General features: G+C 44.7%; 1 protein-coding gene across 1 annotated transcript in view; it reads left to right on the top strand.

Moving 5' to 3' along the window:
• Positions 1 to 2,084: 2,084 nt before the first annotated feature.
• The window catches only part of GYPC (glycophorin C (Gerbich blood group)), a 41,851-nt gene continuing 22,181 nt past the window's right edge, over positions 2,085 to 21,754 (top strand). Inside the window, exon 1 of the mRNA XM_026647389.2 lies at positions 2,085 to 2,510. Within this exon, the coding sequence (XP_026503174.1) occupies positions 2,477 to 2,510 (34 nt within the window). The 5' untranslated portion in view covers positions 2,085 to 2,476. The remainder of the gene's footprint in view (positions 2,511 to 21,754) is intronic.

The raw sequence follows: 21,754 nt of genomic DNA, 5'->3' as shown, positions 1-21,754 counted from the left end.
AAAGTGGGCCCCGCACCCTTACAGGGGATCCCAGCACAGCAGACAAGCAGGAAGTGGGGCTAGAAAATCCACTAGAAAGGAAGGCTGGTCTAGTGGTTACGGTGGCCTCTGTTGCCTTAGAGGATCTGGATTGCATTCATTGTTCTGCTCCTGACTTCCTGTGTGCCCCCTTGGGAAGTCACTTATGCTCAGAGCCTCCAAAGGTACCTGACTCCCAGGGATTTCAGAGGTAGTTCAGAGACTGAATACATTGAGGATCTAGGACTTAGTCTTGCCTCGGTTCTTCATCTATAAAATTAATGATGATAATAGCAGGTCCCTTCCTCACGGGGGTGTTATGAGGATAACTAGAGCAAACATGGTGAAGAACATTGTGAGATACTACAGTAATGGGGACCATATCACTCCTTCAGGGCAGGGACCGTCCACTACTCTATTTGTACAGTGCCTGGTACAATGGGGTCCTGCTCTTGTTTGGCCCTGGGGCACTACTGTAATAAACATGATTAACGGTAAGTGCCTAAAATTAGATAGATATCGGGATCTTCCATTCCTTTGGCTTAGCTGTGGCCTGGCAGGTCAGATTCCTTCCTCACAACAGAGTTCCCCCATGTCCAGACATATTACTCAGGATGGGAACTGAGGTAGGATCTGAAGCTAAGCCCAGATCTACGGTTAAAATCAGATTGCTCTAGCTACGTTGCTGACGGCTGTGAAAACGTTTGCGCCCTGTGTGCAATAGGTAGGTTGACTCACCACCCTGTGTAGGCAGGGGGATGGAAGAATTTCTCAGAGAAGCAGATTAGCAACCCTGGCAGAATAACCCCTTTCACTGACGTAGGACGCATCTACACTATGATGCTACCGCATAGCCTTAGTGTAGACACACCCCTGCCTGTCAGCACCTCAGCCTCCTTCCTTCCCTCTGTGTAGATCCAGAATGCTCTGTGCATGCCGCGTGTTTGAGGTGTAGAATGGGGAAGCAGAACACAATGGCAAACAGAATTCTAGTCAGTATTTTCCGTTCATTCACAGGTGTCCGTCCACACTATATCAGACCTTAATCTGGTATAAACTGATGTACCTCTATGGAAGCTAGTGGAGTCACATCAGGATTTTTTGTCCCTTTGGCCCTCGCCTTGCTGTGCTCTGCATGCCAGGGAGTATTCGAGGGTTCTCTAAACACTGTGAGAGTCCGTTGCAAATGCTGCTGATATGAGTTGTTTACCGTATCGGTGCACGCAAACAAGGCTGGGTTATTTAGATTTGTCATGTACGTCCCACTCCACTGTTATAGAATAAATATTGTGAGCCAAGTACATAGCAGTGCATTTAGCAGCAAGGCACTTTGCTGGCTTAACAGAAACAAGCTGCAACACCTGTGCATAACAGGGGGCGTTTCAGTCTTGATTCTGATTTTCCTGCCCCCGACTTTGAGTCAAACCGTTACTATGTTGTTGACATCGAAGGCATGCTGTGAATTCATACTGACCCACACGGTCCATGAGAACTGAGGATTGATCAGTTCTTGACAAAACCACTTGGGTCTGATTCTAATGAACTATTATTATTAATAATAATAATTAATTAAGAATTCCTTGTACCTGGAGGCCTTAACCCAGATAAGACATTGTGTTAGGTGCTGTACGGACAGTAAAAAAACACTGCCTGAAGAGTTAATAATCTAAATAGACAAGAAAGAAAAGGTATAGGTGGTAAGAAGTACTATCACCCCCATTTTACAGATGGGAAACTGAGGCAGGGAGAGACTAAGATACTTGTCCAAGGTCACACAGGAAATGTGTGGCCGAAGCAGGAATTAAACCCCACTCTCCTGAATACCAAGCCGAGTGTCTTAATCACTGGCTTGATCCTGCCTCTTATTTACACTGGTGTAACTACACCGATTTCAGTGGATATATTCCTGATTTATACCAGTTAAATGAGAGGGACAATTAGAATATCAGGGCAGAGGCTTGCACGCCAGAATGGAACTTGAAAACCCCATTGTGAAATCATCCCTGCATTCCTCCACTTTTTTGGCAGTGACTTATCCACCATTGGGTTAATATCCATGGGGCTGGTAACTGGCCCGGAACGCTAGGCTGGATTGTGATTGAAACCAAGCACTTTTAAAAGCATTTTCTTTCTACTTGTTGCTGAAGATTCAAAGTTCCTGGAAGGCAGAGGGGCTGGGATACGTCAAACTTGAAAACAGTTACTGCTATCTGAAAGTGGGGGCCCCTCCCCGCTCATGTGAGCTGGAAAGGCAAAAGAGAATGACACATGTGCTGTTTCCTTTTCCAGTTGCAAAGGGGTCAGGAACTCGGCAAGGAGTGTCTGAACAAGTGTTGCATTCTCCTGGGTCCTTGGTCTCTTCCCTGCCTTTCTAGCTGCTCTGTTTAATCCAGCCGGCGATTCTGAACAGGGGGAAAAAACAGTCAGCACAAATAAGGCATTTCTGAAGGCATAAATTATGAGTGACCAAAACAATGTGACACCATCACCATGTGAGTACCCTATTTTTTCCCCTCCCTGCAGTAACAGTGAATTTACAAGTCTGTTGTTTAACCAGATGATTTTTAAACACAGTTCAAGTTCTGCAACAAATTGCCTGGGGTCTCCTTAAAGGAAAGAGATATGGATGAAACACTCTCTGTGTGTGTGTCTGTCTGTCTGTCTGTTTGAAAGTTACAGAGAAAATCGAAACAGACCTCTGCAAAGTTTAATTCCTGAATATAGCATATGAAAATTTGTTACATTTCATTCTAAGTGCAAGTTTAGAGAAAATATAAAGTAAATGCTTTTCCCGTAAGGAATGAAAATATAGAGCATTCAGAAGGCTTAGTGTCTCTCTTCTGAGATATTGGTGCTGCCTAGCTTGTGTTTAGAGACACCAAGCTGTCTGTATGTAATATGAGATGCAAGCCAAAAACTGTCAGTCTATATTTAAAGTTACAATGCATGTTTGCTTTGGGAACTTTAGAAACACAGTCTTAGGGCAACTGAATGGTTTTCTCACAGTAACGTTATAGGAGGGAAAATTCAATGCTGGCATAGTTCTGTTAATTTCAGTGAGTGGCGCAGGAGAGAATTTGGCCCAGGGAGTTCAAATGACCATGCCATTTAATCACCCCATGGTAGAATATTTTTGGGGTAATATTAAAAAATTGAGGGCCAGATTCTGTTCTGGTGCAAATCTAGAATAACTCCAGCGACATCTATGGAAACATTTTGGGTTTCAATGGTGTAACTGACAGCAGACTGTGACCCACAGTCCAGAGAATGGCTTTGGAAGAGGTTTGGTGTTTTAATTGAAATATAACCAGTTTGGTAACGTCACAGCATATTTGTCATGAACCCACCAAAACGGAATTGATCCTCACAGTAGATCCCTGTAATAAAAAGCACAACACAGAGGGGAGTGCTGGGAAAAGATCCACCCTCAACTCTTGGTCCCAGGGTTGCTGTAGGATGAACTGGTCTATAGGAAATTTGAAATTGACAATGGTTTTCAAGCTTTGAATGAGATAGATGGATTGAGCAGAAATGTTATATTGAAAAGAATCACTGGAATTTTGGCCAAAGATTTTTATTGGCCCCGGGTCTTTTTACAAGTAGAAACCAACTTAAAGGCTGAAAAATCACCTCCATCTTTTTTTTTTTGGTTCCAGTAATTTTGACCAGATTTAAGCCTATTCACTGCTAATAGAAGGAAAAAACAAAGATTGGCACTTTAGAAGACACTACGGTGGCTGGGAGCTTCTGTATACTTATTTTCAGACATGTAAATGACTTATAACTATTGCCCTCAAATGTCTTGTGGGATGGGGGAGTTACATTTATTAGCTGAAATGCACATTATTGATTGGGCAGTGTTGTTGCTTATGTAGAAACCCCAAGGCCCAAGCTTAACTCAGGAGTTTTGCCTGCTTAAGGCGTTCAGGAGTGGACTCTCAGGCCATGATTTAGATCTCACTTGTGATAGTGTAGATCAGGAGTGACACCAGTTTAAAAGTGGCGAAAGTGAACTCAAGAATCAGGCCTGACATTTGACTTATCTAAAGCGTTAATTCGCTGTGTCAGCATCTCACAACAGTATAGAATGAGAAAACAACTGTATACATCAAATCATTTCGTTTTCGGTAACATCTAGGAAGGAGTTCTCAGTTTTTGACCATGTCAGACTCTGCAAACCATTTTTACAACCATACACTATAGATGGTTACATACAAAACTTGCGCCCCTTTACCTAGTGTTGAATTGAAATAATGTCGCTGTCTGCTTTCCAACTCTCTGAATGCAATTTCTCCTGCAGATTCAGACAGGATGTTCCTGTATCCTGTTTCAGTTTGCATCATGGCAAATGTGATCCACATTGTTTAAAAAACAAAATAGGAACCAAATTCAATTAAAGGGGAAGCCTTCTGGTGGCTACATATGCAAGTTCAGTGCATTATTTCCATGCAGGCCTGTTTTGTTTTCCTGGCACAAATCCAGTAGCGTTGGCACCAGTCAGTTTCTAATCAAGGAGACGTTAAAATTCAATGTGTTGAGAGGTCCTGTACAGCACAGACAACAGATGTTTAGCAGAGAGGGACTGTGTCTGGCAAAGCAAAGTTGTATGGCTTGATAAGCAAAATAAAAAGTACTGAAGCTGGTGCAAATATCCATAAAGCATCAGCAATACATCCGACTAATCTTATACTAATTTTTTGATACTGGCTGGGGATGCCAGATAACAGCTGTTTTGTGAGGTTGCTAGAATGGTGTTGGGTAACCTAATTATTAGGGTGCTCTGGTGATCCTCTTGCATTTACTGATGAATGATACAGGATTTTTACTCACTCTTTCTTTGTATACAAGTATATTCTTGATGGTCCTGAAAGAGCATAACAGAAAGAGGAATGTTTCCATTTTAAAATCCCCAGCTTTATGAACTTAGAGAATTTATTTTCCTCCCATATTCCTCTACCTCTCTTCTTCTGATCATGGCTCCTTTACGTGCCATGTGGTGAAGCCATTACTGAACTTCTGTGAACATCCCTGCAACAGTGTATTTCATCTGCATCGGTTTATTGGTAATCTTATGCTTATTTTTATTATTCTCAGCCCATGAGATTTCCCCATATCCCTCCCCCACCCCCAAGAAGGCAGTGGGTGTAGACAGTCACCATGTGGATTGTTGTTAGAAAACCTAACCTGGACTCTGGAGATGTCCAGTTCCACGGTAGAGCCCGGGCCTGCTAAACTTTTTCAGGGGAGTTGAAGGACAAAGCCCTGGGTGGGATAATTTAGTTGGGATTGGTCCTGCTTTGAGCAGCGGGTTAGACTAGATGACCTCCTGAGGTCCCTTCCAACCCTGATAGTCTATGATTCTATGACTGCTCGTGTGAGTGAGGATTACTCGCAGGAGTAAGGGTTTGCAGAATGGGGGATCAATCCTGGAAGCTGCTGAACTCTGTCCGGTCCCATCTCCTTCACCGGGAGCTGAAGGTGTTCAGCAGGGACAGGCCCTTGAGCACCAGCCTGGGTGTATGCTTCTAAGGGTGCAGCCTCTAATGCCCCACGTTGGCTGTGTGGAGCAGCAGAAAGGGGAGAACAACTTTCATGAGGCTATTTCCTATCCTGTGCTGAGTGTAGAGTGATTGGAGCCTTGGTGCTGCCATGCAAGGCACCATCCAGCACAGATTGGAGGGGGAAGTGCTAGGCAAAGGGCTAGTGCCTAACCTCCCTTCTGGAGCCAGGGGAAACTCAAGGACCAGAGTCACCAGCTGGTCTCTTGCCCTTCACTCGGGGCTTCTGGCAAAGCCACAGTCAGTCCCTGATGAACCTTCATTGGACAATCTGCTGACTTGGACCTTCACTTGATTTTGTTGCCTCTCATCAGTGGAGGCCCTGTCTGGAACAGTAAGTTCTAAAGAAGAATGGAGGCTATTGAGTAAGGAAACGTACTTCATTCCGTGCATCTGAAGAAGTGAGGTTTTTTACCCACGAAAGCTTATGCCCAAATAAATCTGTTAGTCTTTAAGGTGCCACCGGACTCCTTGTTGTTTATGTGGATACAGACTAACACGGCTACCCCCTGGTACTTCTCTGCTAAGCACTGAGTATTTAATGAGTCAGGAACCATGGAGGATTACATTGACCCCATTTTTTAAAAGAGAAGGCCCCAAATGCACCCACAACTGCATGTGAAATTGAGCACCTGTGTTTGTGTGCAGAAGAGAAGAGTGAGGGGGGATTTGATAGCAGCCTTCAACTACCTGAAGGAGGGTTCCAAAGAGGATGGAACTAGGCTGTTCTCAGGGGTGGCAGATGACAGAACAAGGAGCAATGGTCTCAAGTTGCAGCGGGGGAGGTCTAGGCTGGATATTAGGAAACACTATTTCACTAGGAGGGTGGTGAAGCACTGGAATGGGTTACCTAAGGAGGCAGTGGAAACTCCATCCTTTGAGGTTTTTAAGGCCCAGATTGACAGAGCCCTGGCTGGGATGATTTTGTTGGTCCTTCTTTGAGCAAGGGGTTGGACTAGATGACCTCCTGAGGTCTCTTCCAACCCTAATCTTCTATGTAGGTTAAAAAATACCCATGCAAATAACACTCTGATTTTCTTAAAGTGCATGACCCTTGACATTTATCGGGATCACTCTGCCACCCGACAATTAAAACAAATATTATACAGCAGATTTGAATGATCCAGGTTATAACTAGCTAAATTCATAGGCCTATTAGCACTACTGCATGGCACATCGTAACCTTGTCACATAGCTGTTATCACTGCATCTTTCCATCTGGGCTCTCATGGAATACTGTGCATCCATCACTGCTCAGATGATAGATAGATAGAAATTGAGGTCCCATTTTCAAAAGTGAGTTAGGCACTTAGGCTCCTAAGTCCCATGAAACTTTGGAAAAGAGGACTTAGATAGATCCTAAGTACTTTTGAAAATTTTACCCGCAGGCTGATAGCTGTTCCTGCAAACTATCTGGTAGAGGAATGATGACATTTGCAGAAATCAGGATTGGTTTGCAAATGATTTATGAATAGAAAAAATTAAAGGCTATGCTGGATAATTTATTTGCAACCAGTAATTCAACCACGTTCAGCAATGATATTGCAGTGCAAAAACAGCTGGCTGGCAGATCGCATTGTGTGGCAGAAATAAGATCCATATTCTGTGAGTTTCTCCAAGAATCAGCATCATCCAGCTCACACCAGAGTCTGATCGAAAGTGATTATCCATTCCATACTCTCATATTGCATACACGCAGTGGTATGCCTTGTGTGTGTTTTCGCCAGTAAGACATTTGACTAAGTGATTTTGTTTTAATTAATCTTCTAATCTACGAAAGAGACCAGCCTCTCACATCTTTTCTCTTTTGACATCTGTTTCACAACGGGGTTCTTTCCTGATGAAGCAGAAAACTTAGCCGAAAATCGCAAATGGGTTAAACTCGTTCGGCTGTATTATAAAGTTTGTAAGTGATTTCTCTCTCTCTTGCTCTCTTATTTTTAGCTTATAAAAAAACCTGTTATTTCATGAGGGTCTAATTCTTTCTTCTTCAGATAAGCCCTGAGATGGAGTTAAGCTTTTTATCAGTAAGTTGCAGGGGGGCTTTCAAGCAGACCCTGAGACAGCTCCATGACATCCTGTGACTGATAAGCGACTGTTTCAGTTTCTTAATGGCAGCGCTCATGTTTAAAATGTCCTACTTTATGGGACAGTCCAAATTATAAAAGAGAACGTGTGACAGGCTGTATATTGTAGAGTCAATACCAGCTCTGTGTGTGTGTGTGTATTCCCTCTAAGCTAGAAGACCTACAAAGCCTTCTGATATAGATACTGATTTTAAACAGAGAATATCTTTTAGTCACTTAGTACATGGAACCTACCAAATGGCCTTCAATGTGTATCCTTCTCAATTCTCATGTTTTATTTCCCTATTCATGACACTATTCGCCACCCAACGTCCACATGCTCACACCTTTCCCTTTTATAGCTTAGATGCCTCTAAAAAACGGTAAAAAATAAGATGTCATCTGGTCAATGAACAGTCAGTTAAAAAAAAAACAGCAAGAAGGAAATCAGATTCTAGGCTGTGTAAAGAAGACAGTAGAAAATAACATGGAAATATTAAACATTTTTATATGAGCCAGTTGTATATTAGCATCCTTAACAGCACAGTCTCTAGGCCTCCAAACAAAAAGGCCCCAGGAAGAGCAATAAATGGAAATGACTTGAGGAAGACTAAATCATTTCTTCCTCAGCAGAAGTCAAAGACCAGGATTATGGATTAGAAAGTGCTGGTCACGCTCACGCTTGACTCTCAATGAAGTTAATGGAAATTGTTTGTGGACCAATCACAAGACTGGTGACCACCACGGCTGCATCAGTGGTTGGAGACGGTGTGGCTTGACCATGCGGCACTCTAGTGATCACCAGCTTGTGTTATGACCCCTAGGGAGCTGTTACAAACCATGGAACACAGAGCAGTTCTGAACATGGATATCTCAAACAGCTGTTTATGTCAACCAAATTCATGCTGCTTCTTGTCTGTATGGGGAAACTGACCAGCATAGCTATTCCAGAATAACTATTCTGGAATAACTCCCATCTGGAAACTGTTCTGAAATAAAGCTGACTTTACTCCAGCGTAATTGCTCTGCTTTGGAAGCAAAATACTTATTCTGGACTGAAATCACTTTCATTCTGGTATAGAGTATCGACATAGGGAAGTTATTCCAGAAAAGGTAAATTATACCAGAATATCTGTCAGTCAGTTTCCCTTGTGTATTCATAGAATATCAGGGTTGGAAGGGACCTCAGGAGGTCATCTAGTCCAACCCCCTGCTCAAAGCAGAACCAATCCCCACACAGATTTTTGCCCCAGATTCCTAAATGGCCCCCTCAAGGATTGAACTCACAACCCTGGGTTTAGCAGGCCAATGCTCAAACCACTGAGCTATCCCTCCCCCCAGACAAGGCTTTATTCCCTATTCACAAATATTTGCACAAATGGGGTTGTGTTGTCCATGCCAATGTCTGTATTTTCATGCAAATATGAATGCTTGTTTTCTGGTACTTATTCAAAACTTTCAGTTATCCAATCGAGAAGCAGGAGCAGTACCATGTGACCAACTATCACATAAAGCAAATAATGAGTAGTCCAGGTGTACAGTCTATGAACAACTTAGCATCTGAAATGTGCATGTCTAAATATTTGTTGAAAGCTTACATATGATTAATAGCTTCGCTTTGTGGATAAACAACTCATGCCAGATAATTGAAGCAGGTCCCGAAGTTACTATATGAGATCATTGACAAAAAGCACATTAGAAGAACAATAAAAACAGTGAGGAGTCTGGTGGCACCTTAAAGACTAACAGATTTATTTGGGCATAAGCTTTCATGGGTAAAACCCACTTCTTCAGATGCATCTGACGAAGTGGGTTTTTTTTTACCCACGAAAGCTTATGCCCAAATAAATCTGTTAGTCTTTAACGTGCCACCGGACTCCTCGCTGTTTTTGTGGACACAGACTAACACGGCTACCCCCTGATATAAGAATAATATTACCAACTCCAAGCAGTCAAATATTAGGAGTCAGGCTTCAACAAATTAGGAGATTGGCTTGAAAATCATGAGACTTTTTTCGAAAAATAAATGTTGAATTATTTTTATTTTCCTGCCGGTTTTCCTTCTGGAGTCTTTAGGGTTCAGCTGAGGCCCACGTTCAAGCTTTTCTTGGCAACCAGAAGGGCTAGAAATTCATTTTTTAATGAAAGCTGAGGTTCTTCTGCAATCTGTTTATTCCAGGAGCTGGTGCTTGCAAGCCTTGCAATAAAATCATGAGTTGGAAACGTTGTAATGACCAGAATAAACTAGAATATCAGGATTTGTTCTTTAGGCTGTGATTGGTCACCTATGTCAGCTGGCATTATTACTGCTCCCCAATTGGTTGGCCATTGCATAGCAGGCTGAGGGCAGCAGAGTATTAATTTTTCATCGTGTTCATCATGGAGTGACCACATGGAGTTTCAAGTGATCTCTGAACCATCTGTTTCCTGATTTAGCCCTACCACTGATTTGCCTGTCCAGTCAACTGAGGTTTGTTGCTCCCCTGTAAGCCTCCCATTTTTTTCTAATCTCATCCTTTCTTAGATCCTAGGGAACTTCTGCCACATCCAAACTGGGGGCTCTTGTGAAGATCATAACTGTTAATGAAGAATTGTTTCTTCCTGTCCTTCAAGGGCATTCCATAGGTTCAGAAGTGAGAAGAAAGGAAGGGAAGCCAAGACCAGATGCTGGGAAGACATAAATCTTCCTTTTTCAGCCTAGAATTTCTTTTCATTTGGGAGTTCTCCTGCCTCCATTCCCTTCTCCAAAGATTTCTGTCTTGATCTCTGGAGCTTATTCTACAGCAGAAAATCTCTCCATCTCCACTTTCTTCCTGCAGTAAGGTAGGAGTTCTCCTTTGCATTCTGGGGCATTTTTTACTCCCTGTGTTGCAGGACTAACAGAGTTCATCTTGACCAGGCTCCCTTTCATTTTCACTGCCCGCCAGCGGGTTTTGCTTTTGGATTCGGGATTCTAAACGGCACTTTGAGCTAGTTTTCTTTTCCTAGTTTCATCACGCTTAGTTATTTTAAATAAGAATAATACCTAGCTTTCATATTGCATTGTTCATCAGCAGCTCTCAAAGTAGTTTACAAAGAATCATTAACTCCATTTTACAGATGGGGAAACTGAGGCACGGGGGAGACGTAATTTGTCCAAAGTCACCCATCAAGGTAGTGAAATTGCTGGGATTAGAACCCAGGTTTCTGGAGCCCCCATCTAGGGCTCTAACCATGAGGCCACACAGCCATGCTGCAGTAAGGTATTGACATTCTGGTAAATAAGCATATGGAGGCAGAAGTTCTATAGTACTGCATATTGCAGTATACATGTAGGATTCGACTGTAACTACAGTCTGTGCTGAGTAAAGAGTGGTAAGTAGCTGCATCACCCCAGAACTGACCCGGAAACAAATTGTGATTCAGGCTGTGCCTACACTAAGGAGAATACACCAGCTTGGCTACATCGGTGTAGCTATGCTGGCTTAACCGCTTAGTGTAGACACATACAGTGATGGAAGGGGTTTTCCAGCACTGTAAGAACACCGTCTCCCTGAACGATGATAGTTACATCGATTAAAGCATTTTTTCAATCGACATAGCTGCGTCTACATGGGGATAGGTCTGCCTAGCTAGGTCGGTCCAGGTGTGGTTCCCAGATGTTGACCCAGAAGACTGGAAGAAAGCTAATGTGCCAATTTTTAAAAAGGGTAATTGGGATGACTTGGGTAATTATAGGCCTGTCAGATTGACATCAATCCCAGACAAGATAATGGAGCAGCTGATATGGGCCTCAATTAATAACGAACTAAAGAAGGGTCATTTAATTAAAACAAAGCAAGATGGGTTTATGGAAAATCAACCCTGTCAAACTAACCTGCTATCTTTTTTTGATGAGATTACCAGTTTGCATGATAAAGGTAATAGTGCTGATGTTATATACATAGACTTCTGGAAAGTGTTTGACTTGGAGCTACGTGACATTTTGTTTAAATAACTGGAACAGGATAAAAATCAACTCGGCACACAGCAAATGGGTTAAAAACGTTATCCAGATTACGTGGTACACGGGGCGCAAGCAAACAATATGCATTTTAATATGGCTAAATGTAAAGGTTAGATCCGGGAACAAAGAATGTAGGCCATGCTTATAGGATGGGGGACCCTATGCTGGGAAGCAGTAACTCTAGAAAAGATGTGGGAGTCATGGTGGATATGAGTACCCAGGGTGATGTTGTGGCCAAACGGGCTGATGGGATCCCTGGATACATAAACAGGGGACTCTCCAGTAGGAGCAGAGAGGTTATTTTACTTCTGTATTTGGCACTGGTGTGACCACTGCTGGAACCCTGTGTCCAGTTCTGGTGCCCACAATTCAAAAATGATGTTGATAAAGTGGAGAGGGTTCAGAGCAGGGCCCTGACAACGATTAAAGGATTAGAAATCCTGCCTTATGCCAATAGAATCGTCGGACTGCAAGGGACCTCAAGAGGTCATCTAGTCCAACCACCTGCACTCATGGCAGGGCTAAATATTTCCTAGACCATATAGATAATATAGGCTCAAGGAGCTCAATTTAGCTTAGCAAAGGGTACGTCTACACTTACCTCCGGGTCCGACGGCAGGCAATCGATGTTCTGGGATCGATCCCGGAAGTGCTCGCCGTCGACGCCGGTACTCCAGCTCGGTGAGAGGAGTACGTGGCATCGACGGGGGAGCCTGCCTGCAGCATCTGGACCCGCGGTAAGTTCAGACTAAGGTACTTCGAATTCAGCTACGTTATTAACGTAGCTGAATTTGCGTACCTTAGTCCGAAGTGGGGGGGTAGTGTGGACCAGGCCAAAGAGAAGGTTAAGGGTTGACTTGATTACAGTCATTTTTAGTGTTTTTCACTCTGAATCGGAACAAAACCAAATTTCAAAATATCAAAATCCTCCGCAAAACGGAAGTCCCGTTCTCCGCTCAGCTCTGTCTCCACCAGGGAAAGCTTAGGCTCATTATCCTGAGGTCTTGGCAGGTAAATAAAGGCATTAGGGAGGGTCATGCCATGTTGTTGTAGCTGTGTCGGTCCCAGGATATTGGAGAGACAAGGTGGGGGAGGTAATATCTTTTACTGGACCCACTTCTGTTGGTGAGCGAGACGAGCTTTCGAGCTTAGAGAGGGTCGAACCTTTAAGTCTACACAGATGTTCGCTTGGGGAATTGTTACAACTCCATTGACGTCAGTGAAGTTATAACAGTTCCCACCAGCTGAGGATCAGCTCCTGGACTCTGAGCTGACTCCCAATGGCTTTGGATCAGGGTCTGGCTGATTTGGAATCTTGGTTCCCTTTTAATGTTAGCTTGCTTCAGAGGGCTAGATTCAGCTCAAGGCCTACTTGCCTTCCGCCAGGCCCTGGCTGAGACAGAAAGAGTTCTGGTGGCTAACTGGGGCTGTTCTTCTGCTGTGGGGGACATGCCAGGGGCCAGCACAGTCCAAGAGGGGGAGGCTCTGACAGAGATTTAGAGATGCTTCCCCACTGAGAGAGGATGGCTCTGGTACCCCAGCCAGCTCTCCCTGTGGGTGAATGTTCCCTGCAGCCCAGGCCGGGGCATGGAGGAGCAAATCTCACCTCCCTGGATCAGCCGGAATGAATGGCACTCAGGAGATGAATGATTTTCGATTCCTCCTGCACGTCACTACCTCCCGTTTGTAAAAGACCCTTGCGTTCCCTTCTGGAACCCATCATGCTGCTTGAAACTGTGTCAAAGGCTTGTCTTCCTCCTCCCACGCTCTTCAGGACTTTCTTGAACTCTGCACACACACACACACACCCCCGAGGACAAAACTGCTTGCCAAGTCCCTCTGCGCTTTGGTTACCTCCCCGAATCAGCTTCGCTCTCGATGAATACAGCCTTTGATCTGATAGCCTCCGACTCAGGTCATAGGACTCGTGCCTGGCTGGAGCAACAAGGAGGGGGCTTGGTGGCTGCTTGGAGAGCTGCTTCGCTGAGTCAATACAGAATGGATGAATGCTGGGGGATGGGGGAGAGGCAGAGGAATAGATTGAGTCTCATTGTGCAGTGCTGGTTAAAAAAAAAAAAAAAAAACCGCCCGAGGCAAAGAATTCCCCCTCCCCGCTTCCTGGCTTACATTTCCTTTAAGAGGAGGGTCATACATTCTGCCTTGGGTTGTTAACAACATTATCTATGCAGGAAGTGGACCCTGTGTCCTGTTTTCCCCTATAGGCACTAACTGAGCAGATGGGAACATGGATTCCATGTGTCTGCTCAACTGTGCTGCTTTTCAGCGGACCGTCTCCCAAATCAATGAGGCAGCACCACCGAACGCCCTCTCTTTAACCGGTCTGCCGATAAGCACCGCGGCTTACACATGATGGCAGCTACCCAGAGGTGGCCAAGCGCAGCCCGCAGCGGTGAAATCCTAGCCGTCTCTTTGCATTTCTACAGGACTATTTTTGTCAGGGGTGTAATTGCAACCCTAGCTGGGTATCCACAGCACATGGCCTGTACTTAAAGATTGTGTTCATGATTAATTCCACAGGAGTCGCGCATAGTGTCCTCGTAAGTCAGAAGTAACTTTGAAAACAGGAATAGAAAGGCATCAGCAGGAATCAGTGAACGGGTATGTTGCGGAGTACAACACAGGCACGAGATGCCTATGGGTAGTAAAACCTCAGAGCTTTGAGCCACGACAGAGACCAAGGCCTGTCCTTGAGTGGCCATACTGCATTGTATACCTGGGTTTACAGTTGCTGGACTTGGGTCTCACAGCCTTGCTAACATGTCCACACTGCCCTATGCAGACCTTCTGGTTCAGGTCTGTGGCTTGAGCTGCATCCACACAGGGCGTGGAGCGGTGTCTCAATGAGACAGGGACTCTGACCCACCCCCCTCAGCAGGATCTGCAGGCTCAAAGCCAGAGGGGCTCCTGGCCTGAGTCAGACTGATTTCTGGTGTGGATGGAAGAGGGCTTTGGGCTCAAACCTGAGTCTGAGCCTGACTTTACAATGCAGTATAGACATACCCACAGGAGGTCTGTGGCACAGCCAGGAACTGGAGCCATCTCTTCTGAGTTCCAGCCTACTACAAGACCAGTCCTCGTCACCAGAAAAGGACCTTTTCCTTTGTAGTTTTTTTTTTTTAAATCAACGGGAAGGAGAGTCAGATATGTAACTACTCTGACACTTTTTTCTCTAGTCACATAGCACCTTTTACTCCTAGTTCTTTAAACATACTGGATACATATAATTCGCCCCATTCTACAGATGGAGAAATCCAGATGCAAAAAAGGACCCAAGATCACGCAGCAAACCCGTGGCTGAGATGGGATTAAATCTCAGATCTCCTGACATCCAACCCCCACTGCTGAGCCTTGCAAGCACTCCTTGTGTACAACAGATGTGCATCTGATCAAACCAGACCAGTCACTCCTCTGCCACTGGAGAATTTAAAAATGAACAAGATTGTGCCTAGCTGCTCTCAACAAAATTCTGTGTTAACAGCGCTCTTTTCAGAGGATCTTTAACGTGGCTTCTAATAGATTTTAAAAAAATATGAAAGTTAATGTTTAAAAAAATAATATAATACAAAGGTTGGGAAAAGAGTGTCTGTACATCTGGGTATAGTGCTTAGATTAGCCACAAATATAAAGTTAGTTTTTAAAAGTCATATGATACATAGAGGACATAATCAGCAATAACCCAAATTTAGGTGTTTAGATTTAACAATACAGTTTAGACATTAGAATCTGAATACTCGGGTACATCACTCATGAAAAGTTGTGCAGAGATTTGGTTGTGGAAAGCAAAATATATCAATGAGTGGAGATTGTCCCTCAGCAATTGAGAATTAGGTTGGTTGTCCATTTAGAAAATAATATTACACCTGCAATTTTGCACCCTCAACTGTGAACTCAATCTCGAAGATGTCGTCATTTGCAGGGACAGGCAAAAGAATAGAGGCATTTAGCTAACTGGTTTGCGGGTGCAAACAACACTGGGTGGAAATGTGTCATTTATTCTGATGCTGATTACATGCACAACAACGTGGGTGCAAAGTGGAAGACCACTGGATATCTAATGAAGTCGTGCCTTGGCGGACAAATCTCAAGGATTAACTACTAATGCGGAACTATCTGTTTGATCTTGCATTTAGCTGAGACACTCTGAGGACCTGTCCCAGACCCGAGGAAGAGCTCTGTGTGGCTCAAAAGCTTGTCTCTCTCACCAGCAGCAGTTGGTCCAATAAAAGACATTACCTCACCCACCTTGTCTCTCTAATCTCAAGGATGGAGTAAAAATAGAACTTTTACAGTAAACCAGCTCCGCTTGCTAAACTTGGGCTGACCCAGAGCCATTGATTTCCCTGGTTTTGGATCAAGCCCCTCTTCCTTAAGGCGGAGATTTTCAAAGATGCTATGGAGACTTGGATGGCCTGTTCTTACTCATTTTAATGGGAAATGAGCATCCAAATTCCACAGGTGACTTTGGAAATATCCACCTAAGTGTATAACTTCCTCTGTCTTACAGGGAATATACTCCAAACTGCATGTAGCAGATACTGTAACTGCACCCAACGCTACCTCCCTTAATCATACATTCATCACATCTGTTCCCTAGCCCATCGTGGAGTTATTCCAACCAGGGTGTATCTAGAAGTGACAGCGTACAAGGCATCTCTGTGTAAAGGATAGCAGCCCCAGCACGTATTTCCCATGTAGCTTTCCTTTAAAAGCTCGCACCGGAGGAAGATTTGAGAAAAGTTGACGTATGCTATTAGTCTGCAGCTTTTAGCTGACTCAGCAGCAAACAGCAAAGGAAGAGGTTTGCAGGATGGCTGACAAGAGCCTTCCTAATGACAGCTTCTACCCAAGCTTGACAACTGATTTTCTTTTCCACCGTTTGCAGTTTCTCGGTGTAGAGGCTGAGCTCAGGGTGTCTGAACGTCTCTACTGCAGATAGCGTAGGATGATGGGATAGAGCCTTTGCTGGTTTGTATGTCGGTGTAGGAGCTATGCTGATATACAGCAGCTGAGGATCTGGCCCAGCGGCTCCTTTGCTCAGTAAAGGGATCAGATCTTGTTGCTACTGAAATAAGGTGGGGGGAGGGACGGGAAAGGACTACCCCTGGCTTCAGTGGGAGTAGAAGTAGGTCTTAAGAGTGTAACAATTGCCTTGATGCCAAATAGCACCTTTAAGCTTTGTTGATAAAATTTCCAAGGGAGGCATCTCAGTAAGGTGCAGCCGCACACGGTAGGTATTTACTGTGAGAGCAATTCAACTGCCTGAGCTTAACCCTATTGGGAGTTCTGCCGCCGACTTCAGTGTGAGCGGAGGCTCGTGAAACAAACCCTTGCAACAGCGCCGCCTAGTGGGGAGGGCAGGGCGCCAGTGCAACCTGGAGCCCTGCTCCTCGGCGGACTTCCTGCATGGCCATATGCAACAGCTCTTTGGGTGCACCACCGCCATGCAGAACTGGCTCTCCAGGCCCTGCCCTCAGAGCACAGGGATCACAAGCCCCATAAAGACTATTCCAGAACTGAGGCCAGAGCAGCAGTTACAGATGGGATCCACTCTCCCTCTGCTGTCAAGGGCATGAAGTCCCCTGTCTCTCCTGAGCCCCCCAAAGGACGTTCCCCGGCTCCCAGCCCAGGTACTTGGGCTGAGAGCTGTGGCCCCTTGAACATACCGTCGGTCACCTAACTGAGATGCAGATGCAAATGACCTGATTTTCAAAGTCAAAGGGTGAGATTGCTCTTTCATAGCGGCTTGGATTGTGAGATGAAAGCTGACCCTTACTTGTTACGGGTGAAATTCACTCCAGCGCAGAGGGCCCACACAAACCGTGACGTGCCACTTCAGCCCCTACCTGAATAGTCCCCTGTTACTAGTGCATCAGATGTGGTCGTTTTAACCAAGGGGAAAATCCTGCTCTTATGACACGGGGGGAATGGTTGTATGGAGGGTCTCTGAGTCATCCCACTGCTACAAAGTAGAATGACTTTGGTTCAACTATACTATAACAGGGTTCAAAACAGAATTACATAAATTCACGGAGGATAGGTCCATCAATGGCTATTAGCCAGGATGGGCAGGGATGGTGTCCCTAGTCTCTGTTTGCCAGAAGCTGGGAATGAGCGACAGGGGGTTGGATCACTCAATGATTGCCTGTTCTGTTCATTCCCTCTGGGGCACATAGCTTTGGTCACTGTCAGAAGACAGGATACTGGGCTAGATGGACCTTTGGTCTGACGCAGTCTGGCCGTTCTTACAGCGGGGGCGGGGGGGAAAGGGGGCGCGGAGAATATGCTCCAGAGTTCCCTACAGTGTCTGCTGCTAAAGAAAACACAGGCCTGTCCCTCAGCTGGATCTTCCTTCTCCTGGTAGCTATAGACCAATTTGCACCAGCTGGAAATGTGGCTCTCTATGCAAATGTGGCTCTCTATGCTAGATGCACTAAATCATACCCCTGTGCAGCCCTGGTATGCCAGGTGGTAAATTGGTCATACACCCTCAACTTATTGGTCAAGAGAGCACTAGGCTGGAATCCTGCTCAGCTACTGAGTGGGGACATTGGGTGGGGAAAGACGCTTCCTTTGCTCCATTCCCTCGCCTCTCCCAGCGTACCTGCAGGGTTCTACCTGGCTGTTGGTGTGGTACGATTTACACATCTCAGGTGACAAGGGGCAAAGGAATGTTCCTTCTCGTCCCCGTACATCTCTGGACTGTTTCCATTTTCCTGCCCCTTCTTCCCGCTTGCCCCATTTTTGTATATGCACTTTCCCCCTGGAATTGCAGTAATTCATTCTTTACCGCTATCAGTGGCTCTGAATCACAGCTTGTGATGGGGGTATCTTGGAGGCACATTGCCCCAGTCAGTGCAAGCCTCGTGCAGCCACGAGGCCCCCAGGAGTTGTGCAGTGACACAGACACTGCTACACCCTTGCAGGGGCTGCAGCTCCTCCTCCACTCTACACTGGAAGCTCCGCTCTGCCAGCTGTGCAGGGTGGAGGAATGGCCCCATCAACACAGCCCGCAGGGGCTTAGAGCTGTCCACCCTCGCTGAACCCTTAACACTCTCATAGCAGCATCTTGGAAAGGGCCCTAAAGATGTAATGCCCGTCTAGGTGCTTATTAACGATGATTATGTCCATCATTATTACGAAACACTTCTGCAAATCCAGGGGAATGCTTCAGGTGAATAACTCAGAAGAGAGACCCCCCCACACACAAAAAGAACAGGAGTACTTGTGGCACCGTAGAGACTAACAAATTTATTAGAGCATAAGCTTTCGTGGGCTACACAAACGCTCAATAAATGGCATGATTTGGGCGGGGGTCTAGCCTCTCTCTCTCTCTCTCTCTCTCCTTGTTTAATTCTTGGAGGTTTTGGTGGTGCGCAGCAGCCTGTGGTGAGAAAACAGCCCCATACAACGAAAAACCAGAAGAGGGTGGGGGATGGAACCAATGAGCCCCAAACACAGAGAACATTCCTCATGCAGAAAGGGACCATCTTGTCTTCTGCTTCCCAGTGTCCCGGTCTGTAATTCAGGCCTGGGGGTGTAGCATCAGGCAGGCTTGTAAAAGGAGCTAAAAATGTGGCTTTAAAATGGTATGCGGGTGTGTGGTGTTTGTTCTTGACCCTGACTCACAATGGATAAATACTTTAGCTCAAGCTGTGCCCTTAGATAAGCACAGCACAGCTACCACTGAAGTAAACAGGAGTTGCACACGCATGTCGGAGGGTGGAATTTGGCTCGTAAACAAGCTTTAATGTCAGTACGGCATGGCTGAACTCTAAGTTGACTTCATATTTTCCAGAGCTGTGGCAGCCCTGTGTGTTCCCCGCCCACACCCCCAGCAGATGTTTCACTGGGATAACTTAACCTGCTGACACTGTTCCAAAGCAGTCCTCTTTGGAGGCAATGGTAATGGTTTCAAGATACAAAGTGAGATGAAAAATGTGCAGTCTCTTCCATGGATGGTTAGGATTAGAGAGACCCAGTGTGGTAACATTAGGTAGAACAAGCTGTGTTCCATTAGTCTGTGAGTTGGAGAGTCAGCGAGAACTAATGGGAGTGTCCGAGTCTAGCGACTCTAGCAAAGAATCCACTTTCTGGTCATTAGTTCTGTCCCCTCTCTGACATCTTTCCAGCTGGGATTGTGAAAAGCCCTCAACATTGACCTAACTTTACTTACATTAAACTGAAGCTGGGCTGGAAACAGTTTTTCTGTCCCATGAAAAATGTTGAGGTTTAGACAATTTTTCCTGCCTCCCAGTGAGATGGAAAGTCAAAATCTCAAAAACTTTGGTGAAGAGACAAACTGAAAAAAATTCAGCTAGGGTTAACAAAAAAAAAAAATTCCCATAATTTTGAGACTTTTTTGTTCCAATTTTGACATTTTTTCTTTGGTTCATGCTTGTTTTAGCATACATTTTGAAATGAAAAGTCATTTTGAAACAAAAAACCCAGACCTTTTCATTGCAAAAAACAAACAAACAAACAAACAAAAAAAGTCTCAACATTTTTTCAGGTTGGAAAATTTGTTGAAACCAACTGTTTCTAGCAAACAGTTTTCATGTTGATGAATTGGCATTTTTCAGGGGGAAAAAATTACTGAAAAATCCCTGACCAGCTCTACATGCAAGACAGTGGCAGTTTAGCCTTTGCTTTCAATGGGAGCAAGACCAGTTCTACACAAAATGCTTTGGAAAATCCCACCTTCCATGTACAACACTGGTATTTCATTTTGTCCACTGAATGATGCTGAAACAGCGCCCTTCGTAATACCAGCACAAATGGAGATCAATGATGCCTGATCCTATTCAGTCATGTGACAGGCAGAATTCCACTCTGGTTCCATATTCCAAATGAATTCAGCAACTTGTAGTATTTTATTTTGTGTTATTATTTTTGGTAGAGAGTTTATTGAGGAACTCTGATTTTTTTCACTGGGGCCCTGGTTATCCGGTTTTATCGTATGTTGGTTGTTTAATACTTTTAGAAAAGAAGCAATCGCTTTCAGCACTGGGCATTATACAATATGCTCGTGAGAGAAGTGCCTTAGCAAGCATTTGTTGTTATCAAAAAATACTAGAGCATATTCTCCCCTAAGTTAATCGATTAGAACCCCATTGAAATCAACAAGGCTGATCTACTGTCAAAGAAAGAATAGATGCACATTCACGCAACCCCTTTCCCTACTACAGCTGCTAATTTTGTTATATTTTGTGAATTACTTGGACAAAAAGGAACAAAAGACCAGATTCTGCCATTCTTGCACTGCGTCCCAATTAGACTATTCACAGAGTAAGGCACTACTCAGCATGAGTAAAAGTGGCTGAAAATTGTCTGAATTCTTTTCCCAAACAGCTGCAGGTGAAGGCAGTGATGTAACTTGTTTCACCATTCAGTGCATGACCACCACCTACTCCGGAGTGAATAGTTTAGAATGCTGTGAGTTCTGTGCACTCCCAGACGATTCCTGGGGCTTATCTAGACGAACACTTAAGTTTGTGGCAAGTTCCCTACCAAGCCTGCCACACAATTTGTATGGATCTTGCTGCTGCATACAAAAAGTTTCCCAGTGCACTTGAATCTACCCTCCTTTGAAACAGGAATCGACTGCCCTAAATCTCTCTTTGCTCAGATTTTTTAAACTTTAGGAGCTCATTTCCAGCTAGGACGCTACCCATCCTCTAATTTTCAAGGCATAATTTTGCCTCCATAATCATAGACTATCAGGGGTGGAAGGGACCTCAGGAGGTCAGCTAGTCCAACCCCCTGCTCAAAGCAGTACTAATCCCCAGACTGAAATTTGCCCCAGATCCCTAAATGCCCCTCTCAAGGATTGAATTTACAACCCTGGGTTTAGTAGGCCAATGCTCAAACCACTGAGCTATCCCTCCCCCCAATAAATACCACTTTAATTTTTTAAGCCAGATTTAGGCACCCAAGTCTATCTATGTAACCACCCAAATAAAGGCCAGAATGAATGAACATTGAAGTCAATGGAGAGGCTCCCACTGACTTCAATGGGTGTTTGAAGTACGTGGTAATTAGCTATCGAAGTGCTACCATTCACACTTGCAAATTGTTGAGGGTGGGAAATTATTTGTGACAGGGCCGGC

This window comes from Terrapene carolina, unplaced genomic scaffold (assembly GCF_002925995.2).
Source record: "Terrapene carolina triunguis isolate 2854851 unplaced genomic scaffold, T_m_triunguis-2.0 Scaffold62, whole genome shotgun sequence".
Classification (NCBI taxonomy): domain Eukaryota; kingdom Metazoa; phylum Chordata; order Testudines; family Emydidae; genus Terrapene; species Terrapene triunguis.
The sequence above is the reverse complement of the archived record's forward strand: the minus strand, read 5'-3'. Positions and strand labels throughout refer to the sequence as shown.